The sequence below is a fragment of the Telopea speciosissima genome, chromosome 9 (assembly GCF_018873765.1).
Source record: "Telopea speciosissima isolate NSW1024214 ecotype Mountain lineage chromosome 9, Tspe_v1, whole genome shotgun sequence".
Classification (NCBI taxonomy): Eukaryota; Viridiplantae; Streptophyta; class Magnoliopsida; order Proteales; family Proteaceae; genus Telopea; species Telopea speciosissima.
The window spans coordinates 50561074-50578931 of record NC_057924.1 but is presented as its reverse complement, the minus strand read 5'-3'; the positions used below and the strand labels follow the sequence as shown (position 1 = coordinate 50578931).

The window sequence follows — 17858 nt, the reverse complement described above, 5'->3', positions numbered from 1 at the left end:
GTGGGGGTATCTCTACTCTCTAGGCAATGGTGAGGGATGATGAAATATATATGGGTTGTTGGTAGTATAGAATTCTGTACACTTAAACTGACAAATAATTTATAAAAATTGGATTTTTGTGCATTGGGGGACTTTTTGGGAAGTACGTTTGACTGCCCAAGGAATACCCCTTATTTTTGAAGGGAAAAAGAATATTTTTATAATGTAATAAATGAAAGTAATTGGCACTTTCTCATCGGGAAATCCTCGCCGAGGAATTATTCATTTTATGAATTAGGTGACACATGTTAATTTATTACCGGTCGGAAGATAGGACGAAATTGACGGAGGTGTTTAATGCAATTCGTAGATCATTTCATTGATTGAAATCAGACAATTTTGGCTGTTCGTTTGGTGGGCCCATTATATCATGATCAAGTATTTTCTCTATTCTGGACTGTTTAATCGTGGCCACTTATACCATGTGTCACACCCTTTTGAACAATCATAAATAGAGGGTGGTTGAGTGTCATTTCATTTAGCAGTAAGTTTCCTCCAAGAGGATGGCTCACCCACGATCCTAGGTGTGGTTCACAAACGCGTCTTAGGGTTTTAATATGTTTCAAAATACGTTGTTGATGGTCTTTTCTGTCTCCTTCGCCCCATGGTGAATGAATTTTTATTTGTTGCTGTGCACTGCAGCGTTGCTATGCCATCGTGCAACATAACAGCGGTCATGTGTGCATAGCCGACCCCACTAGACACATATGGCCACTGTTGCATCGCACGATGGCACAGCAGCACTGCAGTACACAGCAATGGATAAAGGTCCATGGTGCATGGGATCCATGGGTTGAGGAAAACTCGAATCTTTCATTAATTACAAGATGATTTTCATTCTCTCCTTGTTTCAAGCAGTTTTTTTTTTTTTTTTTGGGTTTTGTTTTTTGTTTGTGGGTACAACCTTTTATTTTTTATTGACCTAAGTAAAACAATTTGAATGCTGTTTTGTTTTTATAAGCTTTTTTTTCCCCGGTGAAAATCGAATTTATTCAAAGGGACCAGGAAAACTCATGAATGTCAATCATTGATCTTGAATCCATGGATTGGAAATAGGTCAGGCTGTCTTGCCCCTCACAATCAGTTCCCATCATGGAGGTCGATTGACAAGTGAAACTGTTTGCAATGTAGTAGAGACAAAATCAAGTTGCAATGTTGTAAAATCCAAGTCAAGTGAAGTTGTTACACTTGCAATTTCTACACTTGAATGAGATTCCAGGGGAAAGCCTACATGTGACATCCAAAGGGAGGGGAAAAGCATCATATTGGGATTTTGATCAATTTAAAATATTAAACTCCATTGATCAAAATACACTTTGATGCCTTCTCTCTAAATGCAGTATACAAGGGTCATACACAGATTATGCTATTTAGAGGATCCATTATGTAAATAAAGTCTTCTAATATGATTAAGAGTCAAAACGAATATTTTTTTTGGTAATAAGAAAAATGATTCATTAGAATTTCATGGAATACACAAGGTTTCTTGAACAACTAGCTCACGAAACCAATATAAGTTCTAAAATAGGAAATAGTTTAATAAGAACATTGACAAGTGCTATCCACCATTAAATTGGTTTCATTGTGATCGTATGGACATCTTCATCAAATAAATGGGGGAAGATTGGAATTGACCCTTGAATCTTTAAAGTTAGAGGGTTTTTGGTGAAAAGAAGATCATTTATTATCACGAGAGTAGCTCATGGTGTCCAAATTATACAATTCAGACAGTCACGGAGTGGATAGGGCCCATTCAATCTGTCTCTCACAGGATAAGGCCTTCCTAGCCAAGGAGTCAGCCACGCTATTATTTTCTCTGAGAATATGACTGAAATTACAAGATTCAAACAGGGGGTACAAGAATTGAACATCCTCGAGAATACTTGAGATTTCCAAGGGGGGGGGGGGGATGGACATTTTCATCAAATAAATGCCTTTAGAGAGACCTTGAAGGAGACCTGATCGCATAGCCATGGCTTCATATTGAATGACAGATGTGAAAGAAGCAGGTTCCGAAATAGCTGAAACTATGTGACCATGGTAGTTTTTGATAACGAAACCAAGACCTCCTATATTGTAAATAAATAATATTCCAATTAAGAGGCTTCCATATCTTGTGACACGGATGACATGTCTACCAAATTTAGGCACAAATGTAGCTACCATATGGCATTTATAGTGGGCGTGTAGGATCTCCACTAGTTTTTTTTTTTTTTTGGGTAAATTACAAGTACCTCTCCTGAGGTATGGCCTAATTACACTTTCACCGGTGAGGTTTGGAAATTTCACATACCTCTCCTAAGGTTCAAACTAAGTAACAAAAACAGCCACTCCATTAACTGTACATGTTAGTTGCTAACGGTTGCAATTTTTAAGTCTTGTTATGACCAATATACCCTTGATGGGTAAAATGACAGTAATGCCCTCTTCTTCTTCTTTTACAAATTTAAATACCCAATACCACCACCACCACCCACCATTCTCTCTCTCTCTATCCATAGCTGATGTCGCCCTCCTTCCTCCTCTCCTTCCATCTCTCTGAACCCACAAATGGTCATTGTCGTTGTTCATTCTCTCACAACTAGAAACCCTATGCTATACTAAGTTTATAATTGAATGAAATCTATACGTACCCTGATGGAGGGTTTGCTACTGCGGTCCTCGGATATAATTTCCTGAATTTTAAAATAATCCACCTCCTGTCTCTCCTCAACAGTACTACGATCACATTTCTTCAGTGCTACAGAAAACCCACCAAAATTCTAACCTTAATTCCAACTTTTTTTTAATCCGCTGAATTTCGTCATGAAATAGAAGCAATGAGAATGAAACTAGAGAAAGAGAGAGAGAGTTGGAAACCCACACAGAATAGGCGGACTAAGGTGGGAGAACAAGAAGAAAACATAGAAATTGGAGAGCTTCGGAGTAGGGTGAATAACAACCATGTCAAATTTATCTGAAATTGCAGAAACTGATGTTAGGATTTTTTGGGCTTAATTAATTATGCCATACCTATTAGTGTGGGTCTACAGGCATAAATCCTGTTTGAGAATAGTTTTAAGGATATTGGGGTATACTAGTCTTTTCCATTGTGGGGGTGGATTGGATTAGGATTGTATTTATTACAAATACATGATTAGGGTCCTTGCAACCTCTTAGTCTCATTTTCTATTCTTCTCACAAGAAAGGGAGCCAAGGTGGGAAGAGAAGGCTGTTGAAGATCCAGACCGAAAGAACATTAGCTATTGTTCAAGGACAAATTAAGCTTTGGAGCTTTTCTTGTTATTGTTCTTTGTCAACATACGTAGGTGATAGGTACACTTTATTTTCCCGTTTTTTTATTCAATCGTATTCTAGATCTCTGTATGGAGACAGATTCGAGTTTGGAGAAAACCCTAGGTTGTTCTAACAACCGATGCTTCTGAAGTAGACCCAGATCGCACTTCTCCTCCATTCGAAGACAAAGGAGGGCTAGAGCTCGAACTTGAGCTTTGATTTCTTGTCTTCTTGGCTTGAGCATTTGTACTTCCATCTCTTTGTTTCCTGAACCAGGTGGTGCATGCAATGATGTCTAGTAACCTTCGGGAAAAGTGGATCCCACCGCCAACCTTGAATCTAAAGTCGAGCTCCTGAAAGTAGGAGCATTGGTAAAAGAGGGGGGGCGCTCTTAATAGATGAATTAGCAATCTGGTTTCATAACCCTAAAAGGGATTCTCCCTTGATTCATGATCGGCGTCCACTTTCACGGACATTTGATGCCGGCATCGCAGTCATCGGAGCATGGCAATCCTTCACGAGTAACATCCAGACCGCCGACCTTTTGATTTGGCCGCCGCTATAGGAGACAATGGAGTTTTGAAACCATAAAATGTGTTTAGGGTTTCAGGTTGTGGGGAAACGATTTGAAAAAGATGAGGACATTTTGGTCAATGAAAACAAAATTTTAACATTTTTAGTCAGAGTTAACAGAGTCGATGTTATTGTTACTTAGGTCAAACCTCAGGGGAGGTACATGAAATTTTCCAAACTTCACGGGTAAAAGTGTAATTAGATCATACCTTAGGGGAGATATGAGTAGTTTACCCTTTTGTGTTCTTTTGAGGTCTCGTTCTTACTCCTTAGCTTAACATATTCTTTAAATAGATGTTTTTTTTGTGTTGGGTAAACATAGAAATAGATGCTTAATGATGTGACATTAATCAACTTAATTTTGGGACAGTCAGAAAAACATCAATTTCTGACTTATTAACTACTATTGGGTAAGTATGAGAAATTTGCAATGATGAAGAGAACTCTTTGGGTATCATGAGTTAGTGAAACCTGACAGCATGAGAAATGGACTTATTAATTACTATTGGGAGAAGGTATTCATACATAGAGATTTTCTCATCAACTCCATTAAATAGACATCAGAAAAACATCAATTTCTGACTTATTAACTACTATTGGGTAAGTATGAGAAATTTGAAATGATGAAGAGAACTCTTTGGGTATCATGAACTAGTGAAACCTGACAGCATGAGAAATGGACATATTAATTACTATTGGGAGAAGGTATTCATACATAGAGATTTTCTCATCAACTCCATTAAATAGACATGATAACTTACGATTTGTATCAAGAATGATTTCGAATAGAGCTAATTGGAGGGTAAAGATTTATGAGAAAGAGATCCTTTTCAGTACACTGTCATGTGCCTCAATACAGGGGTATGCAAAATGATTGTCGCATCTCTGATCATTTTTGAGGGATCAGGGGTATGACGATCATTTCATGCACCCCTGTGTTGGGGTACAAAAAAATAATCCTCTTCAATTCCTTAAAATTGTACAATAAATCAGTTCAGAATAAAGATGTTGACACCTAACAACTCGGACATCCAATAATACCAAACTTAACAAGTAAATGCAAAAACACAAAATGAAAATCAATGAGGTCGAACGGTTTGATGTCCGAGCTGCCATGGGCTGAAATCTCTACTCCGCTGCAGTGCACAATTTAGGGAACTGGACAGGATTAAAATCCAGGCGCGCAGGCAGGGTTGGCGTTATTATCCATTTTTTTCATCATTAATTTTTGGCTAAGAAAATAGACTGCTGTCACTGTTCAAAATTAAAGTTTCGTCGTACAAAATATCTTTGAATTAATCCCTACGAAACTGGAAAAAAAAATTCCAAAAAAAATAACTATATTAAAATCGCTGATGAAAAATTAATTAAATCGCGAATTCCTCGTCTGGGTAGTCAAAACATCGTCGACCCTTCGTCCCTTACTTCAGTCCTGTCACCTTGACTACAAAATACAGAGTAGTAAGATTGATTTCCCCGTAGCAATCTTAACTCTGCTGCATCTCTCTCTCCCTCTCTCTCTCTCTCTCTCTCTCTCTCTCTCTCTGTGTGAACTACACAGCCAGATCGAGTAAAAAAGATAGAAGGGAAATCCAATGGAGTATGAGAGGATTGACAAAGTTCAGGTATGATTTTGCTTGTTTCTCTTGGTTTTTTATTGCTTGGTTAACAAAGTAAGTTCTTCAAGATGGGTGTTCTCTTGCAATTTGTATTCTTTTGAATATTTCAGTTGCAGATATCTTCCTTCTGTTATTTTTCTTTGGTGGGTCTGAAAGAAATGCAGGAATTATCATGAATTTATATGGATTCAATAGTTTCCTTTTTTTTTTTTTATGTTCTTTGTTGTTCTAGCCTTTAAGAGGGTTGATTAATAATCAGTAGTCTCAATGTCTTACATTTAAGCTTCCACTTTTAGCCTTTAAGAGGTTTGTACATTGAGAGCCTGATCTGAATGTGGGAAACCATGTATTTTCCAGATTAGATTGCTTAATGTGTATTGGATTTTAGAACTTCAGTTATAAATTAAAGGAAAATTGAATCTAAGAACATTAGATGGGTTTGGGTTGGTGTATTAAATAAGTACTAATTAACGTTTGGTTTTTTTTTTTTTTTAATTTCTGAAATTTAAATGCAGACGGGCATAATTTCCCCTAGTAAATTGAGGCTGAAACTCCTAGGACCTCACCATCAGAAGAGGAAGGATGGAACAAATAATAATTCACCAAGAACATCTCCAGCCAGGCTTGATGATGATGCAGAGTTCGTGAAAAACAGCTTATTAGCTTCCAAAAATGGAGATTTTGATGATGAAGGTCAGTAAATCTCCCATAGACATTATTTTTACTGTGCATTTTTTTTTTTGGGGGGTTCAAGGGAGAAACAAAAAAAGATTTTCCTTTCCTGTGTTAATGCCATTCTTAAACTTGAAGTACCAGTGAAGGCTATAGATTCAAACTTAGTTTGATTGAGTTTTGGGTCCTTGATTCCAAGTGAATTAACAAATTCTTAAATAAAGGTTTTCTATACTAAGTTTTGCTTTCTTATAGGTGGCTCAAAAGATTCTAGTGAACCTTCAGTTCACTCTGAAGCTCCCAGCATCAATTCTTCCTCTGTAAAACCATATGGAGAGGGAATGTCAAATTCTGGCCAAGGTTATCAGATTTGTTCCAGGCAGAAGGAAACTGGGGATATAAGTGGTATCAAAGTTCAGCATTTATCAAGGGGTGTTAGTGGGAACTTGAGCACAGTTCACCCAATGAAATCTCAAGAAGAAGATAGTACTGGTTATGAGAGTAATGCTAGTTCATCAAACTTTGAGTTTCATAAAGGTGAGAGGTCCTTACAGAATCCCATGGTGAGACATTTCTCTCGATCGATACCTTCAAAGTGGAATGATGCTGAGAAATGGTTGGTGAATAAGCAACCATTACACACTAATCATTCTAAGAAGATGATGTTGCAAAGCCAAGTGAACCGGCAAACAGCAACAAACTTGGTGAAGGTTGTCCCTGAATACAACAGTTTTGATCAAAAGGCATCAGTTATTCCAGTGGTGGATACTAAGCCTATTGATTCCCATCATTCTGCTTCACAAGCAGGTTTGGAGAAGTTCTGTTTTACTAGTCCTGGGACTAATCCTGTTTCAGGTCCAGCTAATGCAGCAATTGATCTTTGTCCCCTCGGCAAAGATGAGAAGGAAATGGATAAAAAGGAATTATCTGATTCATGGCAGTTTACCACAAATACAGCAGGTAAATGGTGTTTTTGTCAAATTTGAAGATTGACAATCAAGAGATGCATCTCCAAATATCTGAATTTCCCATAGATGGTGTTAATCAAACACAATTCTAAATTTATTTGAAACATATTTTTTGACTGCATAATTGTTTTTTCATGGTCTGAACCAGTATGAAAATGTGCATGATGCATTAAAGTGGATGATACCAATGGCACATTGTCATACTATAATCATTTATATGAAATTTCAATTGTAAGCTTTTAGTATGTCAGTAACATTGGAACACCCTGCTCCTGCTGCTATGCTGACGAACATCCATGTGGCTTAGAAGCCTTCATTTGGTCAACTGGAAAGTCATAATTTAGGATCTCTAATCTGATCCTAACCATCAAAGCAATCACTTCTTTAGGACATTGGAGAATATCTGAATGTGAAGTCTCGGAAAATCAGATTTGGACAAATAGAGAACACTTGAAGGTCCTGGAAAAAAATTCATAAAAATATGACGAGTGAATTATCAGATCATGTTGTTTTCTTACCTAACTGATCTCTTGTGAGGTCTCCCAACTACTCTGCCTTGACCTACTGTATGGATCAAGAAAGTACAGCATTAGTTGGTCTGATTCTAAACCTGCGTCTTTCTCTAACTGTATATAGATCTGCATGTCTCATATTGAATCTTTCATGTATTTTTTCCTGCTGAAATTTCTATATTGGATTTCTGATGTGTTCCCTTAAGTTCTCCACATGACATTTTACTTATGGCAATATTTCTTCAAGTTGTCTTCTTCTTATGATGGGTTTGTGATTAAAATATGCAGTTTTTCCTAACATAAGGTCCGTGGCAATGAGAGACATGGGAACAGAAATGACACCTGTTACAAGCCAAGAGCCTTCAAGGACCACAACTCCTGTACGAGCAACCACCCCTCTCCGTAGCCCGACTTCCTCAATTCCATCAACCCCCAGAAGAGGAGCACCAGCATCCACACCTATGGATTTCACCACAGACAATAACGCAGAATGTCAAAAAGAAGATAACAAGAAACAGCTATCGGAACAAGAATTGAAGATTAAGACAAGAAAAGAGATTGTAGCCCTTGGTGTTCAACTTGGAAAGATGAACATTGCTGCTTGGGCAAGTAAAGATGAGACTGAAAAGAATGCTCATTCAGTTGAACACAGTTATGCAGAGGAACGGATTAAAATCGAATATGAAAACCGTGCAGCTGCATGGGAAGAAGCCGAAAAATCTAAACACACGGCCAGGTTTGCCTTTCTACTCCTCCAAGCTGCACCAAAAAGGGAAAAGCCAATAGCTTAGGGCCAATTCAACTTTATGTTCTGTTCCTGAAGGTCCTGAGTAGGGCTAATCCAAGTCACAGTTTTGCTTTTTCAACCAACTTCTTCTTGTTGTTTCAATTCTTGACAAATGAATTCTATGAATTTTCAGATATAAGCGTGAAGAGATCAAAATTCAAGCATGGGAGAGTCAACAGAAAGCAAAAATAGAAGCGGAGATTAGGAGAATAGAGGTATTTAACATTGTTATTTGTGTATTTCCCTTTGCCTATGATGTACTTCATAACACCATCAAGGAAGGTACTGATCAAATTTTAAAACAAACTATAAAGTAGTTTACCTGAAATTCCAAGGGACCTGAATTGTCAACTAAATTTCATGTTAGCTAAAGCCTGAAAAACCGAATTGGTAGACATACATGAACCCAATTTTTTGGAGTGAATATGTTTCGAGAGAGCTAGGACTGTTATTGCCATTGCTTATCTAGATTTACATTGTTTGGAGGCTTCACTCAAGATTGCCAAGAGTTTGGGTGGAAGTTAATTGATTATCGTTTTTATCATGTGTACAATGATAGTTTCCTTACAGTTCTATGTAGGAAGAGTACAAACATGTCCTTTTTCAGCTTTTCTTAATGTATTGTGAATTTGCAACATCTCAGGATCAAGCTGAACATAGGAGAACCCATGCTCAAGAGAAGATGATGAGGAAGATTTCAATTGCAAGGCAGCGATCAGAAGGAAAAAGGGCTGCTGCAGAAGCCAGAAGGAACAGGCAAGCAGCAAGAACTGCCGCACAAGCAGATTATATCCGCCAAACAGGCCGGATTCCACCATCCCATTTCATCTGTTGTACTTGGGCATCTTAAAATTTTTGAATGACTGAGGAAATTGCCGTGTCGTACAAGCACCAAGTCATAACAGTCTCTTTTCTACTCTTCTTTGGGCACATAATATCTTTTATGGTAATCCTTTCGAACTCTGGAGAGGGTTCTTACTGTGTAATCAATGGTTTTTTGTAGTCATGGTTATAAGTTATTCTTTGAACGGTATCCGCATAAAAATGATAAAGATTAATATGAAGTTCTAGACTACATCCATTGGTGAAGAGCGTGAAAATATCCTATTGAAGAACCTCAGAGTTACAACTCTAATCTTGACATTAAGAAAGCATTGTTCCTCAATTGAGAACCAGTATCAACCTCAACACTTTCCCAAGTAAATCATTAAAATTTTCAAGATTTGGGATACAGGGTAAATCATATCCATGCAATGATCCCTGCACAGGTATGATACAATGTTGTTACAGGTGAAGAAGCCCTATAAAACCTTAGCTTCTCTTTAATCATTCTTCACTCCTGCCAGGTTCTAATTGCTGTGTTGTCCATGAATTGATCCAAGTGGCTGGAAAAGCATAAGGTGAATTGAGTTTCAAATTGGATCCTGTTTTTCTGTTATAAAAATGGATCTTTTTGAAAGATAGCACAGTTCAGTTTCTCAAAATTAAGCTCAACTCATTTAAACCTTATTACTACTTGCATCATAAAAAGATATGGTCTACCCCCTGCAGTAGGGTTTAGTCCCACATCGGGTGGGTATGTGTGTGTGTTTGTGTTTATTTGCACTCCGCAGTTTCAAAGGTTAGTTTACCCTTTTGAGCTGGTGTGTGCACTTGACAAAAAAAAAATACTTTCATAATAGTGTTGATTTGTATTATCTTTTTTAGTTATGAATAATAAGGACACCAACTGTGCAGATGGTTAGGCTTGGCAGGGCACATCTCTTTTGTACAAGGCACTTGGTTTCTAGTCAAGCTTTGTGCTCACCTAAGTGTATCACAAGTGTTTCCATTATTTTCAACAATTGGCGTGAGCTGAAGATGAACATGCAACATAAAGAAAGAGTGGGATCTTTCTAGTGCCTCGATTGTTCCAAGGATTTTTAAATGTAAAATGACAATGCCAAGAAGAAGAAGAACTTTGAAATCAAATTGCTTACTTCTCATAAACGAATTTGTTGAAGTTTTCACAATTCTACTACCTACGTACTGTTAAAGCTTACAACTTGATGCTAATGGATATCTTTTGCAATATAGGTCAAAATATTGCAGAAGTTATTCTTTAAGCTAGATCTAAATCTAAAAGTCTACATTATCACTAATCCTAAGATAAAAGGAAAAAAAAAAAAAAACATAAGATAAATGTATTGTTTATTATGTTGATTTGGGGATCCTTTCCTTTGGTGCTGAAATTTTCTTTTATAGATATTCTTGGTAATTCTGGTGGTTTCTAGTAATTACCGAGTAGTTACGGAACTACTCATTTCCTTAAAGATTGGTTATAATTCCCCTACTGACCATTTGTCGACCGACAATTCATCAATCACTAATCATTCGCCAATCATTGACTGTTTATCAGTCACTTACCATTCATCTATCGGTCACTGAAATAGGTTCAATCTATTGACCGAAAATAAGGTGTAAACAATAAGTTTCAGCCCAAGAGAGTTCTCCACATAGTAAATGTAAATATCTTATATTGTTTGGCTTCTGTCATTATTATACTTCCATGATGTTTCCTAACAATTCCTCTTTCCTTATGGCTCCGTTTGGTAGCAAGGAGAATTAAAGGGAAAGGAAGGGAAAATTTTCAAACCTAAAAAAGAAACTTTTGTAATCATTACCCCTGGGTATGAAAAGAATTAAACAAACCTCTTCTTCATCTCTGTTTTAGGAGGTAACTACGCCTCGAAGCAGTCTTTCCCTTCTTCAACCTTATTTCTTATTAACTTCTACTTTTCTTGCAACCAAGGTCGTATCACAAATGCACCTTGAAGTTTTTGTCAATCGTTTATGATTTTCTAGAGTATATGAATTCTGTTGGTAAGTCAAGAAAGCTAATGGTGGCTAGGGGTGCAAGTTTGGCCTTGTCGGTCCAAAACCGTCCTAACCCACCCTGAGCCCAAACAGGGCTTGGGCGGGTTAGGGCTGAAAATTTCTAACCCTGTACCAGGGTCAGGTCGGGTCAGGGTTGAGGCCTCAGGCTAAGTCTAGCGTGGCCTGGCCCAATCTTGTTTTAAGTTATACTATAAAATATAAATTGATATGATATATATATAATAAGCTTTAAGTGTAAGCCACATTTTGTTATATAATATATTATCTATGAAGATAATAAGTGATATAAACATTTTATGATAGTGTTATTTTAAGTCAAATTGATAATTTTCTCCCCGGTCTAGTTCAGCCCATGCATCTCTCCCTTTCCCCTCCCCATGATCAGGGCCAATCTGGATCAGCCCGGCCCGACCCTGAGGGCGGGTCAGGATTGGATTTTTTAGACCCTGAGTCAAGTTCAGGTCAGATCGGGCCTGGGCCCAGCTAAGGAGACTCAGGGATGGGCTACGGTTCTATAAAGTCTGGCCCAACCCGACCCTATTGCACCCCTAGGTGGCACGATCTTACATGAAAATAATGGTACTCTATTACTTTTCCAAACATCACAAGGCATCTATTCTACCATATGGACAAATAATGTGTCTATTCCAATGGTTGGATAGAGTGGATGTGGTCAAGATTAGCCAAATTTCAACGTCTAATTCAATAAATACCTCATTATATATGGTCGTGCATCTTGTATATATCCATTTCATTTGTACCAGTACTTTAGCTATTACTAGGGGTGTCAAAAGTTGACCCTCACCGGTAGGCCCGCAAAAGCCCGAGACTGATTACTAAACATGGGATCAAGCACCGATCGATTCTCAGTATAAGGTGGTGGTCTGACGATTGCTTGTTTGGGATTGACCAATAGGGATGTAAATGGATAACCGAAATCCGAATCCGAATTCGCATCCGTATTCGTTTAGGGGCATCCGTATTCGTTTAGAGATATCCGGAAAATAATCCGAATACTCCGATTAAAATCCGTCCGAAAAAAAATCCGAATACTTAATAATAAAAAATTAAGTAAATAATGATTTCAAGGGTTTTTGAAGATTAAATAAGTTCTAGAATATGATGAAAAGAGAATCATGATCTAAGAGATATGGATTGAGAGTGAATTGTATCCGCTAGGGGGAGGAAGGTCCGGGTTACACAAGGCAGAGATGTAAACGGATGGTCGAAAATCCGAATCCGATCCGCATCCGAATCCGTTTAGAGGTATCCGTATTCGACCAGGAAATATCCGGCTCCGATCACATCCGATCCGTATCCGATCCGTTTACATCCCTATTGACCAATAACCAATTGTTTATAACCCGATTAGCCCCTTATGTCTCATTTAGCCCGATTATAGTATGGTTATGACTTATGACCTGTTTAAGCATCGTTTATAGCTCAATTAGCACATTTGAAGCCTGATTATAGACCGATTAGTCAGATTACCTTAGCTCAATTATGGACCGACAACCAACTAACCAAATAGAAAAATCCATACCCTAGCCTACAAGCTCAATTATCTAAATAAGCCAAACTAGTACAGGGCAACAAATTGGTGAGGCCCAATTAGGCCCGACCGATTGACACCCTTGGCAATTACCATGCACTCAACCCAAAATCTATCTCAGCCCAGGCCCAGCCCAGTTCGAGGCCTCAGAATCTAAACCTTAGTCAAACGTCTGGGGATTTTTTTGGGAGGGCTTTGGATATTTTTGGGGTCACCAGGCCAAACTTGCACAAGTAGTTTTAGCATTGCCTAGAGCTATGGAATTGCAGAACTTTGCATCTATTAAACTAAAACTAGGGGTTCCAAATATGTACTTAAATTATAGTATTTTAATTTAATTACCATTAAATGAACTACATCATATCCCGGTGCACGCCCAATCAGCATTCCCAGCCAGCCCAACCGTTGGATGCTCATTGGGCATGCGCTTCATTGGAGAGGATCTAGATCCATGTTTATCTCTTCTTTTTTTTTTTTGGAGGGGGGAGTAAGATGTAAATGGAGCGAATACGAATAAGATGTGATTGGATCCGAATATTTCATGATTGAATACGGATATCCCTAAATAGATACAAATGCAAATTGAATTCGGATTTTTTACTATTTATTTACATCCCTGGCTTAAATATCTATTTGGATCGGTTAAATTTTTTCCAAATTATTCGAATTTTTTTTTCAAATATCTTTAAACGGATATGAATACCCCTAAACAAATACAGATGCGAATCAAATTCAAAATTTTAAATATCCATTTACATTCCTATGCAAATCAAATTCGGATTTTCAAATATCCATCTACCTTTAGTTTCTTTAACTCCTCTAATCTACTATACAGCCAAATAAGAAAGGCTTGATATTTCTCTTGTTATAGTGTGGTTATGCCTCAAACAACCTTTATTTGGACTTGCAAAATGGAATTACTCCATTAATAAGACTAATTACCTCCTGGCTTGCTCTCTTCTAGCATAAATGGGCTCCTCTCCAGCGAGCCCAACACGTCCAGGCAGTATCCAGCTGTTGGGTTGTGTCGTACGGGTTCCTTGGGTTCTCGCCCCTTGTATTCGACTATATAAAGCTCTCCTCCCCTTCGATTCTCTCCCTCGTTCTGTTAAAATTCTTGATTTTCTCTCTCTGTCTCTCTCCCTCTCCCTCGTTTTCTCTGCAAGTGATGATTCAGCCATGGCTGATAACAAAGGAATCAGATTCCTCTACTTCCACCTCGAGCAGTACTTCCGTGTGCCCCACATACAAGGCGGATGGAATGTGCCGTCTTACCCCTGCCCAAGTGCCTTGCCCGAGCGGGTGTAAGACGGTACTTTCCACCCGCCTTGTCTGTGTGAGCACACGAAAGTACCGGGCAGGCGAAGTAGAGGAGTCGGATCCGATAACGAAGCCATACAATTTCATTATGATTCTATTAATAGAATTGTGCGTAACTGCACTGGCATGTTTCTGTTTGGTAGGATTATGTACTACCAATGTCCCTACTGCTATAGGCTATTCTTCAACACCAATGATTTCCTCAGATGGATACAAGACATCCTACCCCTACGAACCTTGATAAGCTGTACCAGTCATCTTACATCTATATATTTAGGTGTTATCTTCGTTACTAGGGCCTCGATGAACCAGTGGTCCGTGTAGGGATTCGAGCGTGATAGTCCATGAAGAAATTTTTATAGGGTTGTATGTTGTATGATGTGTTTCTATAGTGAGGTACTTCTCTAAGCAAGAGATGTGAGGATGAGTGGTTGTAACCATGGTTCAAAATTTCGCAATAGATCGGCATATTTTCGAAATCTGAACACTTCCAAGATGACATGGGCTTCCGAAATAAAAAATATTCAAATTTCTTTATATTTCGTGAAACTTTGGTATATTACTTAAACAATGTGTATTTAACTATTTATACATCAAGGTCTGACCGTATACTGTCAATCAAGGGTGCAAACCCAAAACACCACTTAGAGTTAATTTTTTTGCACTATGAAGGTTTAAATGTGTTTATTTAGCTTAAATAAGGGTGTATATGAAGTATCAGACCTTAATTTGGCCAAAAATCTATCGAAATGGAGTGTCGAAATATGGCAAAAAAAATACCATATTTCGCCGAAATTTCAGACTATTTCGAAAATTTTGACCAGCCCGAAATGGTGAGGCGAGACGAAATTTCAAACTATGGTTGTAACCCTACTCTCTATTATTAGTGAATCAGTTTTCATCTTGTCGTGGACGTAAGCAATCTTGTTGACCTACATAAATCTTTGTGTTGCATTTGTGTAATTTTTTTTTTCTTGTTGTATTTGTTTTCTTGTATTGTAATTAGTTTTCAAGTTCCTACAAAACTAGGTCTATTCTTGAGAATATTTTAAGATTCCAGAATGAAGATGTATACCAAACCATGTTCTTGGTTAGGGGCTATAATTTTGGCCCTGTCGGCCCAAGCCCGCCTTGAGCCTGAACAGGGTTTGAGCTGGATTTTTCAACCCTATGGGTATGTTAGGGTTGAAATTTTTAGGCTCGAGGTTAGGGTCGGCCTGGGCCAATGTTGAGGCCTCGGGCTGAGCCTAGTCCGGCCCTGTGTTAGGTTATGCATTACAGTTTATCGTTTACATTTTATAATTTTTGTTTAGTATCTAGTTATCTATTGGTTTATCGAAAAAAATCTAATTAACCATAAAAAATAAAAATAAAAAGTTGAATAGTCAATCGAGTATGAAGCAAATCAATACTCAATCACTTGTGTCTCATTTTCATTGCATAGGACACAAATGGCACAAATCAGAGTCAATCAGGGCTGGACTAGGTTGAGCTGGACTGAGCCTGACAGGGTTGAGCCTATGCTGAGATATCTCAACCCAACCTAGGGCTGGGTTAAGCTTGGGTTGAGGTAAGAGAACTCAGGGTTGGGCCTGTCTCACCCCTATTCTTGGTGTTCTAGAATGCATTCTAGTCCCAAAACACATTCTGAGAATGTATACCAGTCGCAGTGGCGCAGCCCAAGGGTCTACCCATAACAGTAAGAATTTTCGTTTTATTTCTGCCCTGCCCCGAATCCCCCTCCTCACCCCTTTTCAATTTTCTGTTTCTTGCGGCTCTCTGTGCTGTGTGTGTGTGTTGGTTCTCCCACAAGTAGGGCTGTAAATGGATATGCGAAAATCCGAATTCGATTCGCATCCGTATCCGTTTAGGGACATCCGTATTCGATTAGAGATATCCGAAAAAAAAATCCGAATACTCCGATAAAAATCCGAATACTTAATTATAAAAAATTAAATAAATAACAATCTTGAGGGTTTTTGAAAATTCAATAGGTTCTAGAATATGAGGAGAAGAAAATCATGAGTTAAAACTATGGATTGAGAGTGAATTGTATCCACTAGGGGGAGGAAGGTTCGGGTTACACAAGGCAGAGGTGTAAACGAATGGTCGAAAATCCGAATTCAATCGGCATCCGAATCCATTTAGAGGTATCCGTATTCGACCAGAAAATATCCGTATCCGAGTCAAATTCGATCCGTTTACAGGCCTACCCACAAGCCCATGTTGAGAAAAGTGATCCATTCCACCCTTCTTCCCTTCCCGCGCAGATTTTGAGACAGAACCGGGTAATGAACCGGATTGGGGGCTGTGAGTCTGTGACCTATTAAACTACTACGTGCAGCCCAAACGAACCAATCACTCTCATTGTCTCATAACACAACTGCTTCCATGAAAGTGTAGATTCGATCAACAAAACCGCCAGTTTACTTTACACTGTTAATATCCAAATTCCGGTTTCTGCTTGGTTGGTTCAACCTGTAATAGGACATTCGTTCGTACTAGCTTAGTTTATAAACCCAGGCGCTCTCTGTTGTCTAGTTTATAAACCCAGGCGCCTTCTTGGCTTTTGAAACCCACATTGTTCTGTTAAAATCTTCATTTCCTCCTTTGTCCCTTCATGTCCGCTTGGAAGTTCCTTATTCAATTTCTGCAAATCGTTGAGAAATGGAAGATTACGAAGAGATGGATTTTCATTTGGATAGTATTAACCGATTTGTCCATAATTGCTCTGGCTTCCTTATCTTCGGTAGAACCATCTATTTTCAGTGCCCATACTGCTGTGAGGTTTTCTTCAATTCCGGTGATTTGCTGGAACATCTTTTGGTTCATCATTCTTATGATTTTGGACGGCTTCTCCGGTTCTTGTTTCAACATTTTCACCGTTTCCCAAGAAACAGGCGTTTCTGAACGTTCCATCAAAATCAAGAAAGAGAAGATGACGAATTCGCGAATCTTCAATCACAAAAACTCTCGTAAGAATATGAGTAACAAGAACATCCAATTCAAATTGACAGTTCTGCTTATAGTTCTTCTTCTTCTTCTAGCCCGCTTCTTCCTTTTCGTTCTTGCTCGATACCCTGTCACAGACACTACCCAAGAACGCCTCTCCATCTCTGCAATGTTCATCATGGGAGATTCCTCTGTTCGTTGTTTCGGTCAAGATTCTATTCTCTTCCCCTGTAATGGCTCTCAACCAATCGTCATTCTTCAATTGCTTGCTGAGAAGATGGGTTTGCCCCAAAATTTCCAATTTTACAGCCAAAATGGAACAGTTGATGGTCTCATCGCAGGTTTGAATTTTGGTTCTTCTCCGGCGACGATCTTGACCCAATTGGACTTTCATCGACTGAATCACCAGTTGCGACAAGCTCTTGATACGATTCAATTGTTAAAGCTCCAACTGGCTATAAAAGAAGTTCAAGAATTCATAGAACCGTCTCTGTTCTATCTTTCAGTTGGCAAAGACGACTACATCAACCTCTTCTCTAGCAATTTTCCTGAAGTAATACTGAGTTTTGGATCAACAGGGTTCGCTCAGATTCTGGTGGATCAAATGCACCAGGTTGTGAAGGATCTTTACAATGCAGATGTGAGGAAGATAATCTGTATGGGTATTGGGGCTTTGGGTTTCAGCCCACGGATCCTGTATGAGTCTCATGG

At 38.5% G+C, this 17858-nt stretch overlaps 1 protein-coding gene across 3 annotated transcripts; it reads left to right on the top strand.

Annotated features, from left to right (window-relative positions):
- Window positions 1-5360: 5360 nt before the first annotated feature.
- LOC122639341 lies at window positions 5361-9428 on the top strand. Of its 3 annotated transcripts, none has more exons than XM_043832171.1 (7): window positions 5361-5513; window positions 6023-6200; window positions 6435-6986; window positions 7041-7139; window positions 7948-8395; window positions 8580-8661; window positions 9090-9428. In XM_043832171.1, exons 1-7 carry the CDS (start codon window positions 5484-5486, stop codon window positions 9294-9296), a joined length of 1596 nt encoding a protein of 531 aa, XP_043688106.1. In that variant the 5' UTR covers window positions 5361-5483; the 3' UTR covers window positions 9297-9428. The 3 variants fall into 3 exon arrangements, with proteins under 3 accessions (XP_043688106.1, XP_043688105.1, XP_043688104.1); XM_043832170.1 differs by having other exon boundaries at window positions 7035-7139; XM_043832169.1 differs by having other exon boundaries at window positions 6435-7139.
- The last annotated feature ends 8430 nt before the right edge of the window (window positions 9429-17858 follow it).

What these genes read in the sequence shown, in the direction of transcription:
- LOC122639341 (XM_043832169.1), top strand. Translation starts at nt 5,484, where the DNA reads ATGGAGTATGAGAGGATTGACAAAGTTCAG. An exon ending in TGGAGATTTTGATGATGAAG is followed by an intron (nt 6,201 to 6,434) that starts GTCAGTAAATCT and finishes GCTTTCTTATAG; the next exon opens with GTGGCTCAAAAGATTCTAGT. An exon ending in GTTTACCACAAATACAGCAG is followed by an intron (nt 7,140 to 7,947) that starts GTAAATGGTGTT and finishes TAAAATATGCAG; the next exon opens with TTTTTCCTAACATAAGGTCC.